The sequence below is a fragment of the Macrobrachium nipponense genome, chromosome 4 (assembly GCF_015104395.2).
Source record: "Macrobrachium nipponense isolate FS-2020 chromosome 4, ASM1510439v2, whole genome shotgun sequence".
Taxonomy (NCBI): domain Eukaryota; kingdom Metazoa; phylum Arthropoda; class Malacostraca; order Decapoda; family Palaemonidae; genus Macrobrachium; species Macrobrachium nipponense.
The window spans coordinates 11,489,239-11,500,046 of NC_061100.1; the positions used below are offsets into that span (position 1 = coordinate 11,489,239).

Here is a 10,808-nt window from a genome sequence, read left to right on the forward strand (position 1 = left end):
TATCAGATTATACAGGAAAGACAGTTACTACGTATTTCAAGGTTGGCGTATTTGACACAAGTCCGTCATGGTACTATACAGGAGATAAGATTTCAGCACTAGATATATCACTTCGAGTGTATAATGACCAAGTCAGTTGTCTTGTGGTGTTCCAAGTCATGCCTTATCTATACTCTGTTTTTTTTTTCATCTGTCCATCCGCCTGTGGTGTTTTTGTATGGTAACACTGCGTCCCTGGCTTTAGATAGTTACGCTATGTGTAAGTTTTAGGTAAATAAAAGGATATCTGGGTGTACATTTGCAACTGAAAAGTGTTTTAATAATTTACTGTATGCGAATTACGCCGTTAATATTCGAAATAGGATATTATAATCGTTGAATGTAAGCTGAATGTAACTATCTAAAGCCCGAGACGCAGTGTTACCATACAAAAACACCACAGGCGGATGGACAGATGGAAAAAAACAGAGTATTGTTAGAAAGAAAATTTCCTGGTAGTGTCACAGAGTAGGAATACGAAGTACAAATTCAGTATTGTCTTCTCTCTGTCACGATATTCAGAATTGTCCAACCTGTATTGGCTTCTGTATATTCATGGTTTTAGGAAGTGGATTTGCAAGGACATTGCAACGGAAACTGATGGCGTGGCCTCGTAATTTCCGTGTGCTTCATTGTCATTTCTTGAATTTGGATTGTATTTTTGTATAAATTGTACTCTTTGTTGTAGTGCAATGATTCGTTTTATGATAAAAGTAATCTTTCGCCATCTGGTGGTCGTTTTTTTTTTTTTTTTTACCTTGGGGAAAACCTCTTGATATGACGTATATGTCTGATTCGATGATATTCGCTATGGCTAAGAATGGTCTATTTTCTCCTTCAGACTAACTGGTGACCAGTAATGGGAGATGGTTTGTGTTAGGGGGGTAGGGAGGGGGGCGTATTGTGGAAGAGACTATTTTGGGCAAAAGCACATCATCCGGTCACGTGTTCAAGATTCGTTTACTTCTGTCATTAAATTAGGAGTCTAACCAGCAGGGATACGTACTAATCCAATCCCGGCCCGGGACCAACTGCACTTCCTTGTGATGCCTCTCTCTATACACATAAACCTGTAAATAGTAACACTGTTTTTAGCTCCAGTATCTCTCTCTCTCTCTCTCTCTCTCTCTCTCTCTCTCTCTCTCTCTCTCTCTCTTTTGTAATTAACCGTAGAAAACCGTTATTATCTGCAGTGTAGTCTTACTATTAAAAGATATTGCTAAGCGTGTATATATGTATGTATATATATATATATATATATATATATAGATATATAGAGAGAGAGAGAGAGAGAGAGAGAGAGAGAGAGAGAGAGAGAGAGAGAGAGATTATGTCAAGTAATCGCTCTTGGAAGCAAAGAACAAAGGACAGAATCACATCTAGTGTCAAACTTGTGTTAACTTACATTTCCCTTGATGGCTGTAGACGGAAGAATACATTACCCAGTGACAGAGTCTTATCTAAGCTATCCTCAAAATATCTTTCTGTTCACGTTTGTTATAACTCTGAAGACGTATTTATAGATCAATGGTTAATCAGGGAACATGTGGCATCGCAGCATTTTACTCGGCTATACTGTGAATCGCCCGAGCTGATTGGATTGGTTTGAGGGTTTCCGCGTGTGTAGCTACCGCTTTCAGGTAAACACATCTAAGGTCTGGCTCTTTTGTGTGTTTATAGTGACAGTTTATGTAACCAAGTCCTCCCGTGTGGTTTTTATTGCGGGTTTTATCCGAGTGTTAAGTTGCTCTTGGCGTTTTTAGCATATACACTGTCGACTTTTTTAGGCCTATGCGGACCTGGGCATATAGGCCTAAATTTGACTATTGTTCGGTAGCTTGCTAGCGATTTTCGAATGTCCTCCCCGTCGAGTTTCTGTTTTGCTGTTGAAGTGCGAGGTTTTCTTGAGTGCCTCTCTTCATACGAAAGTTCAACAGGAAGACTTAGGTAAAATTGTTGATCTTTGTGTTGTTAAATATTTTAGATTAGATAAGGAGGCTCTCGAAAATAGGGAAAACCTGTCTGTTATATGAATTCTAAATTGAGAAAGTCTGTAAACACAATATGTTAGAGATGGTGTATTAATGAATGCAACTACAAAAAAACTTATATAGGAAATTTCAAACTAACACTATAAACATTATTGTATTTAATTTGCAGATAGGCACTAAAGTCTTTTATCCTTAATATTTGTAAAATTTTGAAGAGTAACGTACGTTGAAAATATGCTTGATTTTCTTGCAATGCCTAAAAGATCGACGTATCCTCAGGTTATTAATTTGGATATCGATTTACAAAGTATTAACAAGAATAAAGTGAAATTAATTCACAAGGCGAAGGAAGGTATGTTAAAGGAAGAAGATCGAGAGGGAGACAGAGGAGCAGATGGCGAGATAAAGTGAAGGACGATATGGAGAGAAGAGGTTTGGTGGAGGGTGATGCCTTTGATAGAAGGCAGTGGAGGAGAAGGCACATCAGGCAACCGACCCCTTAATGTGGTGATAACTGTGGGAAAGAAAGAAGGAATGTGTCTAACAAATAGTTATGAGCAAAATGAAGTTTGTTGTAGAGATTTGAAAAGGGAAGGAAAACATAGCAGAAATAAGTTTGTACCATTTACGTAAGTATACAGTGACATATTGGTGGAGTCCATACGATATGTAGTCACCGTAGATAGAGAAATCATCAGTACAGCAATGTTGTCAATATACATTCACTCAAGGCTTGTGGTAAAGAAAGTTTGGATTGTAACCTAAATTAATAGGAAGAACTTTCGTTATTAACTCGGTATATATCGATCGTCTCCGAAGTGCTAGTACTAAACGTGCCGGAAGCTCCTTACGACTCCGTGTTTAGTACTAGCCTCTGGGTGATCAAAGTGTTTTATATATTATATAATACTCAGATTATATTAATAAACGATATCTTCTAGCAGCCGTCTACTTTATTAGCATGAATTTACCCTGGACTTTGACAAAGATGGATGCACACCGGGAATCTCATCAGCGCCTTTCGGGTTATTTTAAAATGTTGATACCTCAAGCCTCACATAGCGTGGCGTTCTATCATGCTACAAAAGCGGACACGAGGCAGTTGAACAGTAATCTCATCTGCCGGATATATTTAAATGAGAATAAAGACGAAGATTTTGCCGGCCGCGCATGACTCCACCAGACAAGGTGGTTCATGTTGTGAGTAGTACTACTTTCGTGAGACAAGATATACCAAACAATTGTCTCTCCCTGTTTTTTCTTGTCACCTTCGACAGAGAAATCTCGTTGTTAAATTGACTTTTCTGGTTTCCTTTTATTATAAAGAATTATTCAAGTAATATGATTTGGCTTTTCTCTTGAGAAGTGGTTGTGATATAAACAAAGAATACACACACACACACACACACGTATGCACACGAATATACCACAGCAATACCGTCAGATCAGTAACAAGCGCTTTCTTGAATGAACACGAAAGTGCTTGTTACTACTCTCCTGCCTGTTACATTCCTGCTGTATTCGCTAAACTAAATCCCCTGCACTTTCTCAATATTTACAGTACACACACACGATATATATATATATATATATATATATATATATATATATATATATTTTTTTTTTTTTTTTTTTTTTTTTTTTTTTTTTTTTTTTTTTTTTTGAAGATAAAAGGCCCATAAAACACCATTTGAACGCTGCAACCATATATTTCGAGCACTTCCTTCTGTTCTGATCACTGGTAAAATATGGACATAGGATGTCTTACAAGAGTATATATATTTATTTATTTATTTGTGTATATACTGTATGGCAGAGACTCCACACTTCCTTGGCTAATGTAGCCACTAATAGAACTTTTTTCTTCAACGATTTTCTGAAAATCACAGAGCCTTTCCATTTTAGAAATGATAAGATTATAGAGGAATGATTATATAACATTCATTTTATTGATGATTCTAAGTCTAATGCTTGGGTTGGGTGCATAGTTTTTAGCGAAGGTTTTAATTGTAGAGGAACACTTAAGTAATGTTGCCTAGATATCACAGCTGTGCTTTACAGAATATTAACAGCATTAGACCATTTGGCAACCCTCCCAGAATCTATATTTACAATCTTTGTGGATCTCTATGTACAAAGCTTTTAGCTTTCTACATTTATTCATAGTGTAGCAGCTGCTCTCTCTCTCTCTCTCTCTCTCTCTCTCTCTCTCTCTCTCTCTCTCTCTCTCTCTCTAGAATAGTTATATATTTTTTTCCATTATGCAGTAACTCGTCAGTCATATGCTTCATAACCTATCTTTCTGAGATATTTATAAAAAAAATCAGTCACGCAATCATCTCTCATGGATTATTTTAAATGATAAAGGTCGCAAGGATTTTTGCACTTGATTACATGAATTGCAGTCGTCATACTTATGTGTCTCGAAATGAATATAAAATTCTTTGCAATGGCTTAACTATATATATATTAGAGAGAGAGAGAGAGAGAGAGAGAGAGAAGAGAGAGAGATCAGAGGTGTGGAACTTTGAAGTAGATACCATTTTCTCATATGGCTAAATAGATACCATTTTCTCATATGGCTAAGTTGCTGTACATAATAGCGTTACTTAGCTAGATCTCCTCATATATAACATTAAAACAGGTAACACTAAACATGACTTGCAGACTTAAACTTAATTTCACCGATAGCTGTTCTCATGACAGAAAAAGTGTTTTGGAAGAAAAAAGTAGTTTAACTGGTCTGGCTGGTTTGATGCAACTATACCATGTGTGCCATTTTGGTGTTTGTTGCTGAAGCTGTGCCATAAAAAAAATGAAAAAAAAACATGGCTCTCTTAACAAAATGATCACTTATTTTGCTTATAAGAAGTTAGTTGTAAATATTTCATTATCTCGAATCAGCTCTTAAGACATTGAAAATAGGGTTTTGGAGTGGCTGGCAGCAAGATAAAGATATTCGGAAAAATTATTATTATTATTATTATTATTATTATTATTATTATTATTATTATTATTATTATTATTATTATTATTATTCAAGCCTCCCAAGAATATGGTGTTTATTTGGAAGAAGTAAGGTGAGGTCTAGGGAAATACAAAAAGAAAAGGAAATTTAATTAATTAACAAACAGATAAAAGTGTTGAAATGCAAGGATAATAGTATTAATTAGGGTACTAATGTATTGTACCTTCGCTTGAACTTCTTAATACAAGGTTCTAAAGATGCAACTAGGAGAACTTAATACAAGGTTCTAAAGGTGGCAACTAGGAGAAAACCAGTGAGAGAGGTTGGACTGCAGAAATTAAGAAAGGCTTTTTAGTAACTGTCTACAGTACACCGTGCATAAGGTACACTAAGGACACTATCCCAGTTCATTGCAAATAAATTACTATTAACTAATCCATATTTCATGATTTGCACGCATTTATGGCATCGCTCTAGAAAGAATCATTTAGTCCATTTAGATGAAATTTGTTAAAGGAAGATGTCAAATCTCTATGATCGTTATTTAAGACGACTATTTCAAGTACAAGTAATACTGTTTTATGGTTGCAATAGCGCCTTGCAGGTACATTGTGTGCTGGGAAAAGGACAAAAAAATAAATATAAAAAAGTCCAGGGTAAGTCTCATGCTTTACGTAAGGCAGAATATGGAGGTGAACAATTGTCCTTCAGATCTCAAGGTTGCCTGCAAGAAGAATTGCAGCTTACGCATACAATTTTCACGTCACATGAAAATCAAGTCATTAACTACCAACTTTGTCATGTTTGATAGAGTATTTAATATTTATATTTCTGTCATATTTCCCTTGAAATGGAAGAGAGTACCCGAGATGTATTACCCTCAGAGGTGAAATCATATAAGGGCATCAGCAAGAGTTGATTGGGGGAATACCCAGGTAAGTAGCTGGGTATGATACAGACTTGCCACGGCGTGTTTTGGTCCTAATTTGCTTGTTTTTTTATTGAATGTGACGGGAAACTAAACTACTAACGGGTTATTTTGAGCACCTGAGCAAATTGGAAGGATAGCAAGAGATTTGTTTAGTATATACACAAAGTTGCTAATATGTAGATATTTAGTTGAGAAAGTGCCGTGATATTCTGTGAGGGAAACTCCTATATCAGTCATCGTTAGTTCAATGTTTTCTGAAGCACTTTAGTACGATAATAATAACTATAAACCCATGTTTTGTCTCCGGTGCATTATGTCAACTTCCTATAAATAGTCCTTTCGTGATACGATGCAGCTGTTAAAAACGGCTATTTTCTTCTTTGTTTTTGTGCAAAATCCATGAATTGGCAACTATGAAATGGGGTGTTGGGGGGGGGGGGGATGAGGAGCAATGAAATAACCCCTTTGCCGTCGCAGGAAATGGTAACGCTGAATTCTCGACTGTCAGCGTAGCCAACGCTGCGTCCCATTTCAAAGTTAAAGGGACTGCATAGTTCCTGCTCATTAACCGTTGCATACTTCTTAAATCAACACACCTGCTTATCATTTGTCTTCCTCTGCATGATCTCTGCCTCTGAGCAGAAGGCTTCAAGAATCGAAAGGGTAAAGAGGAGCTCGTGGTGGGAAAAGGAGCCTACAGGCTGGCAACGTCGAGGAGTAAGTGTTGCTGGCATTGCTGCTTTTAATGCAATTAAAGAATAACATGTGACAGAGTCGATGAACTTCGTCGAAAATACAGCCACCGGTGAGTGCCATCAAGTGACAGCGATTGGGATTAGCCAATGAGGCGAATGGGGCCTCCTGTCTTAGTAGGACAGCGAAAGATGCAGGGCTTTCTTTGTTTGAAGAGGATGCCAAACTCAGCTGCGCAGTGGGTTGGGCCGTCGAGAGGTCCCGACGCTGCGTTGCCTCACTAATACTTATATACTACTACGGTGTACAACTGCTCCTACTCTGTCGCTTATTTTATTTCACATTGCATCAATAATCCCTAAGTTACGAAGTGTGCTTTTGTGTCTTGTCAACGTCTCGGTAGCTGTTCGAAAGGTAACTATAGTGAGCTGTCAATCATTAGATGCTGTTCATTAAATTAGAAAACGTCGTGTTGTCGACTTTGACAGAAAGACAATGTAATGCATTTTCTATTCCTCCCAGGTCTGACTGTGTTGTCGCTACAACTTCATATTGCGATTTATTGTGAATAAAGTGATACTGAGGAAATACTCCGCCTTTTGTCAAGATGGGAAGCTACGCACAGTCCGTCCATGGTGAGTACGAAGTGAGGGAAAAGACAGTGATTGCTCATGCAACAACATTGCATTGTGCGTGAACGCTTCAGAAAGGACAGTAGAAAACGTACACATTCCATTATAACTGTATGTATGTACGTACGTAGGCTACGTTTATATATTATATATAGTATGCGCATACACACACAATATATATATATATATATATATATATATATATATATATATATATATATATATATAATATATATATATATATGGAGAGAGAGAGAGAGAGAGAGAGAGAGAATTAGTCTGTGTAGTTTGAATTTAGGTGGTTCCTAAATTTTTTATTTTCCTATCCCTCGGTGCTTCATTGAAGAGTACTACTCGTTCTAGTTCCATAAGCAAGTGACTTTGAAACACACAACCCTGACGTCGTACTTGTCAAGAGCCGTCACAAAGCGGAACATGTCTGTGATGTTTCCGCTGCCCCGAAAGTAACGTCACCGACGCACTTCTGCACACTGTGAAGGTCACTGGGAAAACCAGGTGTTTGTTTTGCTCTAAAGGATTAGGGAATTAGGTTGTACTCTTAATAGATCAGGGAATGGTTGATTTTTTATCTATTTCAGTGAAGATTGTACAAGGAAACGGGAGAGAAATGCATTAGTACATAGGGCCTCTACTTTGAAAAGGAAAAATTATAAGGTATGATACCACGCCTGCAGATTATATATATATATATATATATATATATATATATATATATATATATAGAATCAGTTTTTCTATCAATTTTGTTGTCTGTTTTGTATCAGAACAATCGAACTGAGACTAAAGCCTGGCTGGCCCAGAGTCCTGGACGGGCCTATCGCGTGAAGGCCGATGTATCAGAAAATGGTCATCACGTGACCCTCCCGTGGCTTACGCAATAAACCAGCTGATCCTAGCCGTCGTTCAAGCAAATGGATGCTGGGCGTCGCTACGCCCTGTAACCAAGAGCGGTGGTTCATATCTGTTTTTCTTTGTTAGTCTACGCCAGATTTTTACTTTGTCATTACGCTTTATCTTCATAGTTGTTAGTACTAGCGACTATGCACATGCCATTGACGCAAAGACAATGGTGATGGTAAAACCCCCTTACACATGAGTTAACTTTTCGCTATCATCAGAAATTCAAACTTGAACGCGTAAGAAGAATCCCAACCCGACGTCATAGACTCTCGGAGTCTTGTTTGCGATGTTTCATGCGATTGGATTAGATAATCAAGTACGACTCGGAGAGTTCAGAAATGGTTGCGTCTATACTACGCTGTGCGTCAGCCAGGGAGATGTGATAGCTTGGCTTGGGTTTGTGGTGTTGTCGATTCGATTGGAGTGCTTACGCAACGCTGATGTCAGGCTGTGGTTTTTTCCTTCCTTCTACTTCGGTTGGTAGTTCTGTTTAGTACTGCTACTTCGATGAAGTCGTTTAACATTCTTTGTGCTAATATTTTATAGATAAATAGTTGTGTTTTATTTTTAACGTCAGCCTAGTACACTATGATAAGGGAACGACCAAACCGTCGCGTTTTAAATCGAATAACCAAGTTTGGATGTTGCCAGATACACGATAAAAACGGACAATCTAATGCAGATCGTCTCGCCATCAAATCATCACGGGCTACTTTAGAAGCAAGAGGTCGTGTCTGGTATTATACCAAAGCGAATAGTTTAAGAAATTCCCTTTTAGCAACGCTTCTAGTGCCATGTATTCTCGCTGAAGGGGATATTTGCTCATTCACCAACTTTAATCCTAACATTTTTTGATTCGTAATATGAACAGAAAAAGAAGAAGAAAAAAAAACTGTAAATCCCGTCCCTTTAAACCTCGAAACAGACAGACGCCGGCGAAAGCGCATTGATACCTTTTGGGAACAAGTACACGCTCTTGTTCCATCTTCAAAAGATCCCCTCCCCCCCCGTTCTCCTCACCCCCCTCCCAACCCACCCACCCACATTTCCCCCAGCACTTGTATCACATCCTCCCAAGAGAGGACCCAGGAATTATCCTCCCACTCCTTCTCCACACTCCTCTCCTCCTCCCTCGCATCTTCCCTCCCATGAGCCCTCACTTTCGGAGCTTCTCAGCTGTTGTTGACTCTCTCTCTCTCTCTCTCTCTCTCTCTCTCTCTCTCTCTCTCCTCTCTCTCCCATTTGTTAAGGCCACTGACCCGTCAGTTTTATTTGTTGCCACGAATATGATTTACTCTAATGTTTCTGTAAATAATGAAAGAAGACTTTGCGAAACATGCATACACACGCGCGCTCGCGCAAGTGCTTCGTTCTGCAATGCATTCCTTGTCTGTTTGTACTTCAAGATTACATCTGTACTCTTGAATACTGACAGTCGTTGTTAGAAAGCATCAGAAATGTTGCAGTGCTATCGGTTTGTCATTTGTTAAGCAAGAATAATGTTTATCCTTTCATAATTGACCTCTTCAAGCTCTTGCTCTCTTTATTTGGCTTCACGAGATCTTAATGTTTCTTCACCTTTGGTTCATGCGATTTTAGCAGTGTTTAATATAAATATTAGCGAATTTTAATAGTTGTTTAATATAAATATTAGCGTATAGAGTCCCTTATAGTGTTCTTACTTTGAATTTTCCTGAGAATTTTAACAGTTGCAAACATGTTGAAGGCAGTAGACCAATGTAGCGTTTTATATGACAAATAGACTTTAGGGGATGTACTACAGGCATTCTTTCTCTAGTTCTTTACAGTAACTGTAATATTTTATTTCGATATATTGCTGACTCGAAATGTTCTAAAACTGTCATTCAGTTGGCATGGTATCATTATGAAACCTTTCGTAAAATAAGTTTCATGAAGAATTTTTTTTTTTTTACTGCAACATGAATCTTAGTTTTATGAATAGCTCTTTGAGTCAGGGAAGGGATTATTATTATTATTATTATTATTATTATTATTATTATTATTATTATTATTATTTATATTATTTTCTCGGGTAAGAAGTAATACCTGTTCAGGTGTGTTATAAATTTAGTTAAAGTAAGTTTCGTGAAAGTGTTATTATTATTATTATTATTATTATTATATTTTCTTCGGTAAGAAGTAATACTGTTCAGTGTACGTTATAACTTTAGTTAGAATTAGTTTGAAAATATTATTCGCTGGTAAGAAATAATACCTTTCATAATACCTTTACAAGTATATAAAGGGACTTGAACGGTTCACTAGCCTAGCGACGCAATTAGGCCCTTTTTTTTTGTTAGATATTCATATTTCAAAAGATTAAATACATTATATTCATATTTCGTCGCCATTCCCTTTGTCTCCTCCTACTCCGTCGGCAAAGTATGTCAGTCAGTCGGGTACTTTTCACGATCTTCCTAGAGGTACTACTATATGCTGCATGTCCCTGTTCGTCTGTGTCATACGATCCCCACCCATCGTGGGGCCCGGATGTGGTCCACGGTGGGTCCTTCCTTTGAGACGCTCACACCGGCGAGGCGTGACAGGACCTCCCTAGCTTTAAATCCCCCCCCTCCTCCTCACCCACTTATTTTTAAACACCTCTCCCCCAA

General features: G+C 37.7%; 2 protein-coding genes across 3 annotated transcripts in view; both read left to right on the forward strand.

The window, feature by feature from the left end:
• LOC135210707 (prostaglandin G/H synthase 1-like) overlaps positions 1-10,808 on the forward strand; it is a 300,730-nt gene that overhangs the window by 209,843 nt on the left and 80,079 nt on the right. The window lies entirely within an intron of this gene.
• Positions 6,502-10,808, forward strand: part of LOC135210708 (tumor protein p53-inducible nuclear protein 2-like) — a 54,716-nt gene continuing 50,409 nt past the window's right edge. The window contains exons 1-2 of one of the 2 annotated variants that reach the window (XM_064243477.1): positions 6,502-6,646; positions 7,145-7,257. In XM_064243477.1, the coding sequence (XP_064099547.1) occupies positions 7,230-7,257 (28 nt within the window). In that variant the 5' untranslated portion in view covers positions 6,502-6,646; positions 7,145-7,229. Of the gene's footprint in view, positions 6,647-6,863; positions 7,037-7,144; positions 7,258-10,808 lie in introns of those variants that run through there. The other variant, XM_064243476.1, reaches the window with a different exon arrangement.